We start from the raw sequence: 16,163 nt of genomic DNA on the forward strand, positions 1-16,163 counted from the left end.
CACTGTAATCGAAGGATTAGAGAAGTAATAGGCTAATCCATTCAAATTGGCATCGAAGTGCCCAAGATAACATGTGTGTAATAACACATCCATGTTACTTGATGGAAGTCTACTTAGAACTTCTAAATCTACAACTTTTCCAGCCAAGATGTGACGTTGTAACAGTTAGAAATATGTGACTAACCATATGGAATTAAATCTACTACTGATCTTCTGTGTGATCTACGGTAGAAGCCCATCTTGGCCCCCGGGAGGAAGTAGAGCCCATTCAAGCTCAGGGTATTCAGGTAGTTAAAGACCTCTGACTGCTGAGAAGAGGAGTGAGTGGCTGTGAATGAGGAGAGGACTTGGCTTTATCAAGTGAGTGAACCTGGGGTGCTGGGACTGATGGCTGCAACCTCTGAAGATGTCGTGGCCTTATCAGAAAAACACCAAAATAATGAGTGAGTGTCCACTTAACAGCCTAAACATCTAGGCACAACTGATTTTTGTAGCAACAGTGTTGTGGTCACCAGTCATTGTTGCTGAGAGTGTGTAACCAAGGTCATCCTGCACTAGTTCACCACTCAGGGCTTGAACCCACTACCTACCAGTCAACACTGCAGTTCAATATGGGAGGCACAGCACAAAACCGCTGAGCTAAAGGTCCAGACTGATAGCTGAGCACTTCTGACACTATGAGCGAGGTTTACTAACATTCTATCATTAAACTCTGCTAGTTGGCATCCGATAGGCCTACCGCTATAAAACTCACTCCCATCCACGTCACGGCACCAGTGTAACTGAGGTTGCCACTCAGGGCTCCAACATGCGACCTACCAGCCAATGCTCCAGTTTGGCATGGGAGGCACCACACAGCATGTCAATGAGCTAATGGTTTTTTGAAAAAAGGGTAAAGTTCCCCGGTATCGGGGAACATAGGACCCGGGGAACATTAGGGATGACCCCACCTGAACACAGCACCTGTTCACACTGTAGGCTGGGTGGACTGTAGGTACGTGGGCTGGACTGTAAGAGTCCATGGGCTGTTGGCAGAGTCCATTTATTATGGAAGTGACTGAAACAGATCTGTAGGAAACTGGTCATAAAACAATGTATTAAGCGACTGGAATGCTAGATTCAAGAAAATGTGCAGAGTTATTTGGTTGACCTCAAAAAGGTGAAATGGGTCAGATTTCTGCCCCCACCCCACCCCTTTAAATTGTCCAGAAACTAAAAGTGACAGTGCAACACCAAGCTTAGAGTTTATCACGTCATAGCAAGTGAGCAATGGGCAATGACCTGTTTTTTTAAGCAACAGAGTGAGGACGTTATTATGCCAGTATTGTGGAAGAGGGAGCTGGAGTCCCCTGAGTGGGTACAGATGGAAAATGACCCAGGACAAATATGGACCCAGGTCCCCATGGGCATACAGCCCAATCGTACTGTATATACTGGTACAGGTGCATTAGCACACTGCACCACAGCATCCCTTGTAGCAGACATTTTATGTACCATGTTATACTGAGTTCACAGGTTATTTTCCTCACTCCTTTCAGAACAATGCTGATGTCTACTTCCCAGTAAATCTATCTACAGAGTATTCTTGGAGCATAAACCTAGACACAAGCATGATCCAAAACCAGAATACTGGACTGTGGAGTACAAAAACAAAAGCAGAAACTTCTCGGATCGCAACTTTAATAATGAATGCTCACATTCTGATTCATTTTTGGTCATCAATACATTCAGATCCCTGAACAGATAATATACGTACATGGTTTCATTTAATCATGACCCCCCTGACACACCAGCGTCAAAACAAGTAGACAAATCTATCAGAGGAAGTAGAAAGTACACAAGTAACAAACCTCACATAGCCCATTACACAGTAAATGTTGCTATTCTCATTCAACACTGGGAGAATAGGACCAACACTATGAGTGTGAAATCCGACTCTCAAAGTGTTGAATTAACACAGTAAATATGTACCGTGTGCAGGCTGCGGTGGACTTGCTGCCCGCCATCGAAACTTTAAGGCAGGAATGTTCTTGCCCTGCCACAAGCATCCGCTCTATTCTTCCCATCGACCCGGACCTCTCGTCTGCCCGCCGGACCGCCAGAATTCCCCCCTATTGATCCTCGAGCTCGGAGCTCTAATGGCTGGAGGGGGTGGGGGGTGGGGGTTAGCTGTAGGGGAGGGGGGTGTGCGGCGTGGCTCGTGGCTGGGAGACAGCGGGATCGATACGCAGACTGCTTCTTCTTTTGGCTGGCTCAGACAGTTCGTTAGGTGCGCCACGCGTGCTTTGCGGGGGAGCAGCGGAATTGAAGGTGGGGGTAGGTGTGTGTTTGAGGGTGGTGGTGGGAGAGGAGGGGAGGGGAGGGAGGCGGTTAGGACAGAGACTATTGTCCCCTTCTGCTGCAGCTGCGGTGGCTTCTCTTGTCCCTAATGGGGGCAGATTCCACCAGCCTGCCGCTTCTCCAACACCAGTCCCAGAGGAATTCAGGGAGCTACGCACACTAGACTCACTGATGAACACAGATGTTCTCTCTCTCTCTCTCTCTCTCTTTCTCTCTCCATCTCTCTCACTCACACACACACAGTTCTATGACAGAAACAACAGACGTCTGAAAAGGAACATACAAAGACGGAGACTACATTTTCTAATCAGAGACATACATCAATGTCAAAAAGTTGAAAAGAAAAGTATGACACAAAAAGCAATGGGTCATCTTGAGAGTTTCCAGTAACATCAAGTTCACCCCTAAAACTTCCCTGGAATGCCTACTACACTACTCCTACTCCCGGGGTGAACATGAAATTTCAATATTCTTCAGTGCAAACCCTGACATTTTAAATATCATTACATAATATCATTATTATAAATGTGAGTTGAACTTGATGTTGTAGTGCCACACATGGCCCAAGTGTCAGAATGTGTACTGTATTTGTGTGTGCATCTGTGTGCACATGCACATGTACGCATGGGTGCCCTTTTTGTTGGGTCCTGGGCTGACCGTTTTTGATGGTTTGTTTTGTCAGTTGCCACGGTGACATGATCATTGCGTGGTCAGGCTGAGGATGTGTCTGTGCAGCTGCTCGGTGAAGGCCTGCAGTGAGAAGCAGTTGATGACCCGCTCCCTGCCCGCCTCACCCATCACCCCCTTCAGCTCCGGCTCCCTGACAAACCTCTCCATGGCCGCCGAGAAGCTCCCGGGCGAGGGCGGGCACAGGAAGCCCGTCTCCTCGTGGGCGACGGACTCCAGCGGGCCCCCGGAGTTGACCGCCACCACGGGGCAGCGGCAGTACATGGCCTCCACGGGCACGATGCCAAAGTGCTCGTTGGCGGGCGTGTAGAGCACGCAGGCGCACTGGCGCAGCAGGTTGACCTTCTGCATGTCGGAGAAGGAGCGCACGAAGGTGAGGTGGGCCTCCAGGCCCAGGGAGCGGCACAGCGCCCGCAGCTCCTTGTGGTGCTCCACGTTCTCCAGCACGCGCGAGTCGTAGCCGCCCGCCATCACCAGGTGCACCTGGGTCAAAGGGGGCAAAGACAAAATAATCACACATGGGGAGGGGGCTGCGGCGCAGTGCGTTAAGGGAGCTGTCCCTATACGGCCTAAATGCCCATGGGAACACAGGTTTGAATCTAGCGTGGGCCACTTCCCCCATACTCCATACATTTAAAGGCACATCTCATTTAAGGTCAAAACTGATCAACTGATCACGTTATCCTGATGTTCCGAAGGCATAGCAATTCACGACTTCAAGCTACTCACATAATCAACCTAGGGCTGGTTACCATGGGAGCCTAATATCAAATGCAATTTTGTAATTTTGTTTCTTATGTTTAAGCTGTTATAATGAAACTAAAGTTAATGCCATTAGACTGACTAACAATACTGGACTCATTGAATTAATTTTCAACACATACATCTACAGTTACATTTCCATAAACTTAACCATCACCTCTACTGTACTGTGTAAACTTAATGTGTCTGTCCCCAGGCCTCATCTTGGACCCACCTTGTTCCACAGCGCTCCCTCCCCCAGGCGGTCTCGCAGGGCGGCCATGGCGTGCAGTGCCAGAGGCAGGTCCTTTTTGCGTTCGTAGCGGTTGATGGAGAGGAACACCACGCTCCGACCCTCGGGCACCAGCTCATCTAGCCCCTTGGTGACAAAGATGAAAAAATCGAAATAACCACAAATGAATCTAAAATTCTAAATAAACCACAAAAGTACCTAAAATGGTTTTCTCCAAGAAAACGCCTTGACCCAAATGTATGTTCATGTGTGTGTACGTGTGTGGCACTGCGCACATGTGTGTATGTGCTTGTGCTTGTCAGTCTAGTGAGGGGGAAGAAGAGCTTCTCCACCGGGTCACAAGCCCAGAGTTTCTGAGTACTTAATTGGGGCTCTGACCAATACACCAAAGAGCCAGGCTAGTTGGTGTGGTAGTCAGAGCACACCCAGAAACCTAGTGATGGTCTCACCATCACAGTCTGCCTGAATGTGTGCTTATCATTACATTGCCTTACATACATTTCATTACATCCCCGAAACGCAGAGCGTCTGGGATGTAATGGTTTTGCGTGCGCCGCCGCGTCCCCCGCGGCGTTAGGTCCTTCGTGTTACCGCGATAACTTTTGAAGGGATAGTTGGATTTGTCCCAGATTTGGTGTGTGAATGTTCTAGGGTAGGTTCATGAACTGATTTGAGTTTGGAGGTCAACACTATCAAGATGGCTGAATTCAAGATGGCCAAATTTTTGTTCGGCCCATAACTTCTGACCGGGTGGATGGATTTGGTAGGTTCATGAACTGATTCGAGTTTGGAGGTCAACACTTGCAAACTTTCAAGATGCCGAATTTTTGTTTGTCCCATGACTTCTGACGTGGTGGATGGATTTGTCCCAGATTTGGTGTCTGAATGCTCTAGGGTAGGTCCATAAACTGATTCGTTTGTATATCAACACTTTCAAAACGGTGGAATTTTCATTTGGCCCACAACTTCTGATTTGCCCGGTAACACCTTATTTTAATGGTTCATCATTTCAGTGGATCTACCAAATTAGGTACACATTAGGTACCAGTGTAACAATATGCAATACCATGTCATACCACTTACACAAAAATACATGATGTAAGCATAAAATTGGTACATGGTACATTGGTACACTGGTATTATATGGTATTACGTATAGTTACACTGGTTACTACACTGTAACTAATGTGGTAGATCCACTGTAATAGTGAACCATTAAAACAGTGTTATCAAAAATACTGAATCAAACCAAGATATCGCAAAACACGCCCACTCAATGCAAAAGCGTGTGCTCAAGTTGGGTCTCCTAAGGGGGCGTTGTCCCCTACTTCTTCTTCTCTTTTTGAGGTGTTTGCGCAAGACGTGCGCTACCGCCATCTACAGCGCTAAGGGGACTTCATTGATTCTCAACCTCAGGACTCCCGAGGTCCCCTAACTGAAGGTCTCCTAAAGGGGCGTTCACCCGACATAAAGTGGATACCGGAAAAGAAACAAAATGACGCTTCTTGTTAGATCCATTTTCTTTGGTGTTACCATTTGCCCCATATTTTTTTTGCTTCGTTTTCACAATAGTCGTTTGGTTTTAAGCCTATGCACGTCATTGATGTTGGTATAGATATTAAATATATTCTTTTATATTTTGTATTTAACATAGGTGGACGGGAGTGTTGGGAATGATGGGGGACTGGAAGCATCGCTTTTAGGGGATATACCTTTAGCAGTCGGAGGCGACTGCATAGGCCTAGTTACACTTAGCTGTCGCTATTATCCAAAGCGACTTACAGTCATTAACAGGGTAGTGGTTACAGTGGTTACAGTATACTGTTAAAGGCCAACTTCCGATAAAATACAGTTTTACTCACTCATTTTGCAAATCGGATGGTCACCCGAAGTTAAACTCACTTGCAAGGCTCTCATAGCGGTGCGTCACCTCGCCTGGCTGTGTTTCCCGGTGTTTCCCAATTGACATAAAAACGAGCGAATCACGAAAGCCTTTCTGTGTTGCGTCACATTGAAAGAAGGTGTTGCCCACATTTATGTCATGTTTATGTCAACCCATTTTTCCAAAAACATGTAGAGTCATTTTTTTCTGCTTGTTTTCAAAACAAGCAACGTCTGGTGACCCGAAACCTCGCTTAGCTTAGCTATCAGCTGGTTGCTACTCTCAGATACACACACAGCACAAAGCCTCATACATACAGCATGCCCACTCTGGTTGCTCCGTGCCTGCAGCTCGCCTAGGGGTCGCTGTTGAAAGAGCACAGCCCTAAATGGAGCCTGCACGCCTTCGTTTGGAGCCCCTATAGTGCAGTACCACCCGGGGAAGTGGCGACTCTGTTTCCCATTACAAGCTCTCCGAGAACAGGAGGACTGAGCCAATCAGAGACGCATTTCCACGAGAGCAGGAGTGAACCAATCAGAGATGCATATCTACGAGAAACCCGGAACACCCTCTCGTTTCTCCACAAGCCACCTTACTAGCTTGCAAAAACGGCTTGAAACAAAGCAACCAGAACGTTTCTTTAAAACAGGACCAACACATAACACATTCAATAGCAATGGGGAGCACAGCAATATTAATGAAATGACGTTGAGAGGCCATCTTTAAGTGCCTTGCTCAAGGGCACCTCAGCCATGGATCCTGCAATCCTCTGATCTAAAGTCCATTTCCTTAAACTTTAGGCCAAGTCTGCCCCATTGGCAGTACATTGGCAGTGCAGTACCTTGCTGACAGGGATGTCGAAGGACACCGGGTTGAGGGACGGGTAGAGGACATCAGTGTGCACGTCCCTCAGGCGCGGGAACGTCTGGCGGAAGACGCCGGCAGTGAAGCGGCTGTTGACGAGCACGCGGTCAGCCATGCCGGTGGTGGTCTCCTCCAGCCAGTCCAGCGGCGCACGGTAGACACGCTTCAGGAAGGAGCGCCGCGCCGTCAGGAGCTGGTCGGGGAAGTGGCAGTAGAACAGCACCTTCTTCCTGTGACGCGCCAGCCGGAGCACAGGGATGCAAGCAGACACCTGACATACGACCCAGAGTGAATTTCATACATGACATCACATACATTTCATCAATATCACATACAATTTCATCAAAACAATTTGTCTGTTATGGAGGGATGTCTTGAAAGTCTCTTCACATGCTTCTTGAAGGTTGACGAGAGATGACCATGCTCTTGTAGCAATGCTACATAAGTTAGTTGTGCTCAAGGTAAGGATAGATGAGCTAGTATGCCAATCCACAGTGAACAACTGAACACTTGATACCATGTATTCAACTACCTTTAATCATTTGGAGGAAAACTTGAACTGGGTGTGTAAAGTGTTTCGCAGATCACCTGATCACAAAAGACCACGTCGAAGCCCTCACGGTGGAAGAGCAGTAGGTAGAGGGCCACGTAGATCATGCGCAGGTAGGCAAAGAGGGCGTGGAAGTAGCCGCATACGCTCCTGGGGAGCCAGTCCCCCACACACACCACGGGGAGACCGGGGTCCAGCGTCTCGGAGAAGCAATGCGTGGGGTCGTAGTGCGCCGTCCAGATCTCCACCTGGCAGCCGCGGGAGCGGAGGGCCACCGCCGCGTCCACCACCAGCCGCTCGGCCCCGCCGATGCCGAGGTCGGGGTGCAGGAACACCACCCGCACCATCCTGCACACATTACATCACATTGCATTTAGCAGACACTTTCATTCAAAGGAACACTGCTCGCACCATCCTGCACACACTTTATTACATTGATTACATTGCATTGCAATGCATTTAGCAGACTCGTTCATTAGATTACATTACATTGAATGCCATTTAGCAGAGACTTTCATTCAAAGGAACACTAACCATGCAACATACTATAACTAGAGCCAGAGTGATGCTGTAGATGTGTTTTATCGTTATGGTTACAGAGCACCCACACACCAAGCTTTCCTGCACACATTACATTAGATTTAGCAGTAGAGCTGGTTTTACCATTAGGCAGAAAATAGCATACGATAGTATGATCTTGCATAGTTTATCCACCAGTTATTCAACTGTCCTGAATGAGGTAGACTGTAAGAGTTTTTCTACTCTTATCACAGGCCAATGGTTACCAACACAACAAATGAGTACAACAACCCAGCGCATCGATCATGGGTACCTGACTGAATTTGAATGTGAACCTGCGAACCTCCGGGCACAAGTACAGACTATCACTTTAATTACCACCAGGCCAAAAGAGAGCAGGCCTCAGTAAGAGTAAACATGAGGTCATCCAACACTCCTCCAGGCTCACATGATTTCAGTCAGGCCACCACTCCAGCTTACAGTGAGCCTCAAAACTTAACCTGCTAATCAATTTAAACACCTAGACACAAACCGAGCTAGCTTACGCAGTGTGTCCATTAGAGCTACACATGAATTTTGTGTTTGGCAAATAACTTTTCCTAGTTGGTTACCTTAACGAGGATGACACTGTTGATGGCCTCAGGTTATGCTTGTCAAGGGACAGTCTCTGACCAAGTTGATACTTTGGACAGTAAACACGTCTAGAAGAACCAATAAGGTGCACTAAAGATCTATATTTACGGCATTACATTTAAGATCAAAACACATTAAGACGTCGACTAGTCAAAATCATGAATGAATTTCGAGAGGCGCACCTGGAGTTGATTCACCAAGCCAAATGTAAACCTATCTGTCAAGGGAGAGTCCTGCTGGAATCAGACATGCAGGACACCATCTTGGCTCAAGGTTCGGCCGATTTCGGACAGTTTCCAGATTACTGTGAAGGACGAACATTACTGACAGCGCGGGTTTGATAGCCGGTTGAGCCAAAATGTCTTCTTGGGGCCAACTTTATTGACGAATCAGCGGACAACTACTAAATATTTTGCCTCTTTTTTATGTCGTAGATTTCCTCACTTTTTAGCAGAAAAATAGTAATATCAATAGCCCAAGAAGTATGTTCACAAATAATTAATGTTGATATTTTAGAAGGTTACATTATCTTATTATAAGTGCACATCAAGGCGGCATACAACTCATTTAAACCAGGCGTTATACAAGGCTGCTATGGGGTCCTACAATATGTTGTCGTGGCTTTCCCTACGAGTCGTCATCAAGAAAGTCTTTTTCAGGCTGCATTGATTTGGCTCGGCAGAGGATAGCAACTGTCTGCTTTTGAAGACCGGTCTGTTTTGAGAAGAACATCCATATCATTAATAAAATGGTAAGTATTGTGTCCTCATGTTATGTGTATTTCATTTTCAGAATAACTGTTGTGTCGCTTTTACATTTAGTTAAACTTCATTTCAGCTCACTGCCTAGCTACTTTAGCTAGTCAGCGGTGCTTGACGTGTTATTAGCAGTCAAAGCAGTCCATTCAAATGCTCTGTCAGTTCATTCAGATGTTTAATTCTTTGCTTCAATACTCTTATATGAGTGATCTCTTTTAAACAAATGCACTCGACAAACTTTAACTTCCGATTTGTTCTCTTATTCGGTGGAGAATCATTTGGCAGGAGAGGTGGTAACGCTAGCTCTATCATTTAAATGTAGACGTGGCTCTCAACAGTGTATGTGAAGCACTGTTGTGTCATCATGGCTTAAAAGCATCCTGACATTTCAGTATTGGGAGGACTGTGTATTAAGTATAGTGCTATTCTGTTAATGTCGTGTCACAATTACTTGTCCAGCCTGGCCCAGCAGCAAGTGCGACAAACGTCGGAGCGTCCAGCCGCTCTCCCAGCAAGACAGTCGCCCCCCGGGCTGCAGGGTCTACAGTCCGACAGAGGTGAGTAGGGGTGACGTGGTCCTTTACAGTAGCACCTCATACCACAAGATTTTTGATTATAGCCAAGGCACACAGACTGAGTTAACATTTAGGGTAGTCTTCTTTGCATACGTCTCATTTTTGTCTTGAGCAATTCATCAGTTTAGATGAGGTGCCCATTCTACCCCCTCACCACACGCACACACACACACACTTATGCGCGCGCAATGCACGCACACACACACACCCAGCGTAAAAAGTATTTCAATTACAATCTTCACCATCTGTCTTACAACGGATGTGGTGCAAACAACAGACGAACAGTCTTGTCACATTGTAGGCATTGTTACATTACATTACATTGCACTATTGTTTACATTTCCAGGAGCAATGTTGGGTTTGGTGCCTTGCTCAAGGGCATTTCAGCCATGGCTGGAGGTGTAGAGAGAGGTATGGGTTGGATTGAAACCTGCAACCCTCTGATCGTAGGACCACCTCCCTGATTATTAGGCCATGTTTCCCACTTCTAGCTATGTCACAAGACGGCACCCTTCTTGCTTATGACACTGCTCTCAATAGAAAATGGTGTGTGTGTGTGTGTGTGTGTGTATTACGTGTGTGTATTTTTTTGTGCTCAGATTAGTCAGGTGGTACAACCAGCAACCACAGCAAATGCCCATAAACTGATTAGTTATTGGTAATGTACTGCAATGAATGTGCTTCTTAGAGCATCCACTAAAAACAGAATAAAAATAATTTACTGGTAATCCATACAATAGTGGCATTAGCTTAGCTGTGATTGCACCACCCTGACGTGTGCTACTACTAAAGCGTCACCGACCCGTGTGTGTATTTGTGTGCACCAACAGGAAGGCCACAAGCAGCGGGACGCGCAGCGCAGGCAGAGCCACAGGCGCAGCCACAGGCACAGGCGGCATGTGGCGCTTCTACACCGAGGACTCACCCGGCCTTAAAGTGTGAGTATGGGCTCCCTACATCAAACTCATTCTGTACTCCAACTGTATTTGGGTTCCACATTTCCTAAAGTATCGCCCTCAAAAGTTGTTGAACAGTAAGAACGACACAGGTTACAGTTGTCCGATAAACCTTCTTTATTACGGCTGACCATCAGCTTTACATTCAACACATCTTGCCGGTTCCGGCCAGTTCCCCTTCTAAAACGTCCCCCTAAACATTCAAAGTGGAACCACTATTCAGTAAAGCTATTAGAAATTAAGTAGAACAAAATTAGAACAAGCACAACAAAACACAATATTATGAAAATAAATAACAAAATGAAATGCATAGAGAAATGAAAAATGGAGCAAACAGAAAAATGATTAAGTATGGAATTGTGCTGTTACACAAGCATTAAAATCAAAGTGACAAAGGGGGGGGGGCTGATTTTAAGACGTGCCAAGTCAATGTCCCCTGAGTGCAACACACAGTTTAGCATGATATTCGTCCTTAAGTTATATGCAAGACCCTGAGCAGAGTAAGCTTACAGCATCACCGTATTTAGTCTGTAGTTTATAGAACTACAGGCCGCTTCCGTACAATTTGGCTGAGTGTCTGGGAAGTGCACACATGACCCATCCATACAAGTTCCTCCACCTTAATGTGTCACGAATGTAATCCTGAGCAATTTGTACAGGATTCAAGGACTTAACTTTATTTGAAGTGGCAAAATCACAGAGGATGCATCCATCAGTTAATCAATCAATAAGTATTTCTATAGCACATTATTGTACTCAATTTAATTCAATGTTTATGAAAATATGATGATTATCATTACAAATTAAATTAAGTGTTGGATTTTACCATTAGTTTGTAGGCTATATTTTATACCGTTAACCCTAATCACCCAGGTAACTCGCACTACCTCTATAATTTAATCAAAGACGCATTCAAAAATAAAGCCAAGTCTGACTCTTGAAGTGCTGGGTTAAGAGACTTTAGATTGAGAAGAAATGGAGTTCCCTTAGTGCTGTAGATAGCGGTAGTGCACATCTTATGGAAGCCACAATCATACCGAAGAAGAAGACAATGACCCGTTAGGAGAACAAACTTGAGCGCACTCCTTTGCATTGTGTAGGTGAGGTATGATTTATCTTGCTCTTCTAGAAGATGTTTGCCCTAGTGTTGTAGAAGCTGGTAGCTTGTTCGCCCTTGGGTCCCCCAAATGACTGAGAAACAGCATCATAGACTGGAATTTTGAAGTCTCCTGGGAAAATCCAATTGACACTGACTCTGCATACCACACTGCACACAATGGAATTGCATTTATGCCTCACCATGCAAGGTGCCTGCCCAATAAGTGCCTGGTCTAAGGGCTTGCCATGTTTCCCATTCTGTGATCAAACGTTATGTTTCACTGATGCCTTTTTTACGACCCTGTTCATTCATGTTTTCTGTTGGAGAAATCTGGCTTCTCTCTGCAACTCGGTGAAGGTAAATCGTAGGTGGAGGTTAAGTTCATTGCCGTGATTGATTCAAAGAGGCTCTTAAGGGCCGTACACACACGTCGCTGCTAGTAACTCGCTCAGCGGATGAAGTCAATAGAATGTCTACGTGTTCCACCGAGTCTCGCTGGCGAGTAGGCGAGGAGAGTACAAGCGATGCGATGTGGGCGGGTTCCGAGATAAACTTATTTTATCTTCGAGCGACGCGAGTTAAGCGAGTAACCAATTGGAATGCAGAATACAGATTATTGACAGGTGACGTTGCCCCTGTGGTGTTCTGACCACCCAACTTCTGCACGCCATCACACTTTGGTTAAAAGTGTTGAGGAAAATACATCCAATACAGTATACACAATCAAAGGCTCATATGCATGGTTGTGCACAGCACACGACTAAACCGGTTAAACAGCATAGGCCCACATTTTGTTTCGTACGGACGTTATTGGCGCGGACAACAGGAACCATGACAACCAGTAAACAAAATCACCCAGAGTGAGTGGCGAGTAGGCGAGTGAGCAAGTAGCGAGTAAATAGCAGCGACGTGTGTGTACGGCCCTTTAGAAAGACTCTAACAAAGCCGCTTGTTGCATTGCACCTGGCTTGTACATTGTGTGCATACCACATCATCTGATGAGGTAGTACAGCCTGTTTGTACAGGTGTAAATGGCTGTAAATCTGTGATTCATGATCCTCATTGCTTTAGTAGCTACATTGACAGTTTAGCTGTTTGATCTTCTGCTTTGTATCCCAGAGTTTATTTGTCTCCTCACCGTTATTTCCCCAGAACCCAACATGGCATCATGCGATTATGTATAAATAGCATGCAAGTTTTGAACCGTCTTTGGACCTCTACACACTTTTTTTTTCATGTTGGCACATCATGTGACTGGCCAAAAGTATGTATGAGACCACACATGCCTCATCATTTTCGTCATGTATTGGCATGGTGTCTGCCAACTAATTGACATTTCTTTTTGTAAGAACTTAATTTGACTAGTACAGCTATTTTCAAGCAATACCCTCTCGACACCCCCCCCCCACATCCTTAGTAAGATGGTACTGGACTGGATGTTTGGACTGGTGTGTGTTGTCCCTTCCTAATGTGTGCAGAATTAAGACTGTAAGAGGAATAATTTATTTAGGTGTTTAGGAAAGCCTGCAATGAGTTTCACACATCCGTTCTCTCCCTCCTTTCTCTTTCTTTCTCTTTCTCTTTCTCTTTCTCTTTCTCTCTCTCTTTCTGTCTCTCTCTCTCTCTCTCTCTCTCTCTCTCTCTCTCTCTCTCTCTCTCTCTCTCTCTCTCTCTCTCTCTCTGTTTCTCTCTCTCTTTCTGTCTCTCTTCCCCTCTCTCTCTCTCTTTCTCTCTCACTCTCTCTCTCTCTCTCTCTCTCTCTCTCTCTCTCTCTCTCTCTCTCTCTCTCTCTCTCTCTCTCTCTCTCTCTCTCTCTCTCTCTCTGAGAGCAGGTATGTTTAATTGATGGAGGGGAGCAGGATGATGGGAATGGGGATAAACATGAAAATTTAATGACTGGATATCATCCCTCTGTGTTTAGGCCACCTCCTGATCCTTACTAAGTTTGTGTGCGTGCGTGCCTCTCACTGGCAGTGCACCTGCTTGTGTGTATGAGTGGTTATGGGTCAAAGGGAAGCAGTCTTTTAATGCTGCCAAAGTCTTCTGTGTGTGTGTGTGACTGTGCGCGCGTGCGTGTGTGTGTGCTTAATTAAAGTTCCGTTCTGAAAGGTCACATCAATTAAAGCCTGGGGGGTGGGCCTTGAGTCGGCATGGTTACCTGGCTGCCTAGCGACCCGGGGGACTCTATGAAGAGGAGGCTTCTAATAAAGCCCTTCGTTAGCTATATGTTCTCGTTAGCCACTTCCCCTTTCCTACCGCGCCGCTAATCCACAGTCACATGATCCAGAGGGTGTGCTGCGATTGGTCCTGTGGGTGAGGAACTGAATCGAACCTCAGCTGTCCATCACAAGGAGGCATTGAGCATCTGTCAGAGAGAGGAGTCTCCAATGACTCAAAGCAACTTCCATCTCGGAAGTTGGGCATTAGAACTGTGTTGCTCATATTTACATTTCTACGTTGAGTTACCAGGCTGGTTATTACCTCGAAGACAGAATAGCCAGGTTTACAGGGACACTTTTAATCGGGATAAGAAAAAGTCTGAAATTACCTGTCTATCCAAATGTTATTTTATTACACTATAATTCATATAACACTTTTTTTAATTTTACAATTAAGGTAAAAATAAATAAACAGCTTAAAGTAACACATTACATTCCTCACCCCACCCCTTCCATCACAGATGTGCTTTTGCATAAACTTACTTTTTAGTTTAAGCCTCAAGAATGCTTACTTGAGTAATGCACTCAAATCTTCCAGTCTCTGTCATTGCATTAGTGTACTTGACTTAACCCTATACTAAAGTCATTTGGTGCTCCAACACAATGATACTCTGACTTGGGGAGAAAGGAACAGATTTCCTAAATACCGTCGTACCCCATAGAAGGTTTAAATGTTGTACATTGCATTACTCGGGCAGTTCTAAGCTTACTTTTCACTTTCAGGTTATTAGGCAAATTATTCAGATTTCTCTCTGCAGTGCACTACATCCATCTACCTGTAATCACATCAGCAAGAGGAGGGAGATTTGAATTCATTCTTGTTGCACATGCCACTAGGGGGCGCCGTAAGAGTGAGACGTTTGGGGATGATGAACGCATGCACACACATGCGTGCACACACACACAGGCAAAAATAAAGTGTGATGCCTTCAGGCAGGGTGGAGACTTTGCTTATTGAGCCTTTGTGAGCACTTAAGTGTTCAACGAGCCAAAGAGAGAGGCAGGCCAGGCGTCCGCTCCTCCTAGCAATCCCAGCCTGGGGGCCCCCACATATTACATGTTTGTTTGACAGGTGTCAGCCATGGCCACTCAGACGGCCATAAATTACTCTTTCTTCCTTTCTCTTCTTTCTTTCTTTCCTTCTTTCCTTGCTCTTTCTTTTGTTCTTTTGTCCCCTCCCCCCCTTTTGAATGTGATAAATGTGTGGCTCTACTGTCCCTGTAACTTGTAATTGTGAACCAGTGAAAGTGATACGATGAATGGGTGTTAACTGTTAACTCTCTCTCTCCCCCCCCCCCCCCCCCCCCCCCCCCCCCCCCCCCCCCCCCCCCCCCCCCCCCTCCCCTCCCCCCCACCCCTCTCTCTCCCACACAGTGGGCCCGTTCCAGTCCTGGTGATGAGTTTGCTCTTCATTGCCTCTGTCTTCATGCTGCATATCTGGGGCAAGTACACCCGATCTTGAGCGGAGTGCCTCGGACGCTTGACCATCTGCACCACACCACCTCCCACTTACCTACCGATACCCACCCTGGTCGATTTGCGGCTCTTGTCTCTCCCGCTTCCATCATCTCTTAAAGCCATCAGACGTGGACCAAACCTGCCACCCTACCCCCAGGGAGGGCCTCTGCTCTGCAGTCACAACTCCTCCCTCCTCCTCCTCCCCCCTCTCGTCCCTGACAAGTCAGTCCCATCACTCTAAACTGAACCATCTGGAGAGATCTTCTCACGCCTGTCAAGGCTCATCATGGAAGTCATCTGCTCGTTTCTTTGTAATTTCTATCTATCTTTTTTTTTGTTTTTTTTGTTTTTTTGTTTAAAGGATAATTTGTACACAGTGTTAAATAAGAATTTGCAAATAAAGTAAGGTCTGCAGCCGTGTGTCCGCCCCGTTGTAATTTTTTTCATGCATGTAGTATATTGATGAGACTTTGGAAGTCCGGAGCAAGTACATGTTATTGCACAGGCCTATCGGGCCCAGGCCCAGGGGCCCAAGACTTAAGGGGGCCCTGAAGCACAAGCCTCTATATTTCCATTCTCATATTGTGTTGAAATTCAAACTTTTCTGAGGACTTCAACATAGACTCTCA

The 16,163-nt window shown here is 46.0% G+C and overlaps 2 protein-coding genes across 3 annotated transcripts; one reads left to right on the plus strand and one right to left on the minus strand.

The window, feature by feature from the left end:
* Positions 1-1,666: 1,666 nt before the first annotated feature.
* On the minus strand, positions 1,667-8,809 carry alg2 (ALG2 alpha-1,3/1,6-mannosyltransferase). Of its 2 annotated transcripts, none has more exons than XM_063198321.1 (5): positions 8,652-8,809; positions 7,356-7,665; positions 6,745-7,038; positions 4,004-4,147; positions 1,667-3,510 (listed from the first exon to the last, which is right to left on the minus strand). In XM_063198321.1, exons 2-5 carry the CDS (start codon positions 7,662-7,664, stop codon positions 3,040-3,042), a joined length of 1,218 nt encoding a protein of 405 aa, XP_063054391.1. In that variant the 5' UTR covers position 7,665; positions 8,652-8,809; the 3' UTR covers positions 1,667-3,039. The 2 variants fall into 2 exon arrangements, with proteins under 2 accessions (XP_063054391.1, XP_063054390.1); XM_063198320.1 differs by having other exon boundaries at positions 8,448-8,809.
* A 288-nt stretch (positions 8,810-9,097) lies between these two features.
* sec61b (SEC61 translocon subunit beta) lies at positions 9,098-15,954 on the plus strand. The gene is made up of 4 exons (XM_063198322.1): positions 9,098-9,220; positions 9,687-9,784; positions 10,633-10,740; positions 15,451-15,954. The coding sequence occupies exons 1-4, from the start codon at positions 9,218-9,220 to the stop codon at positions 15,536-15,538; spliced, it is 297 nt and encodes a 98-aa protein (XP_063054392.1). The 5' UTR covers positions 9,098-9,217; the 3' UTR covers positions 15,539-15,954.
* The last annotated feature ends 209 nt before the right edge of the window (positions 15,955-16,163 follow it).

The sequence above is a fragment of the Engraulis encrasicolus genome, chromosome 5, assembly GCF_034702125.1.
Source record: "Engraulis encrasicolus isolate BLACKSEA-1 chromosome 5, IST_EnEncr_1.0, whole genome shotgun sequence".
Classification (NCBI taxonomy): domain Eukaryota; kingdom Metazoa; phylum Chordata; class Actinopteri; order Clupeiformes; family Engraulidae; genus Engraulis; species Engraulis encrasicolus.

Coding starts and splice junctions, on each gene's coding strand:
- alg2 (XM_063198321.1), bottom strand. CDS start 7,664: ATGGTGCGGGTGGTGTTCCTGCACCCCGACCTCGGCATCGGCGGGGCC. Junction 7,039..7,355: donor ACGTGGTCTTTTGTGATCAG/GTGATCTGCGAA, acceptor GTCGTATGTCAG/GTGTCTGCTTGCATCCCTGT. Junction 3,511..4,003: donor AGGGAGCGCTGTGGAACAAG/GTGGGTCCAAGA, acceptor CCTTTGACCCAG/GTGCACCTGGTGATGGCGGG.
- sec61b (XM_063198322.1), top strand. Junction 9,785..10,632: donor GGGTCTACAGTCCGACAGAG/GTGAGTAGGGGT, acceptor GTGCACCAACAG/GAAGGCCACAAGCAGCGGGA. Junction 10,741..15,450: donor GACTCACCCGGCCTTAAAGT/GTGAGTATGGGC, acceptor TCTCCCACACAG/TGGGCCCGTTCCAGTCCTGG.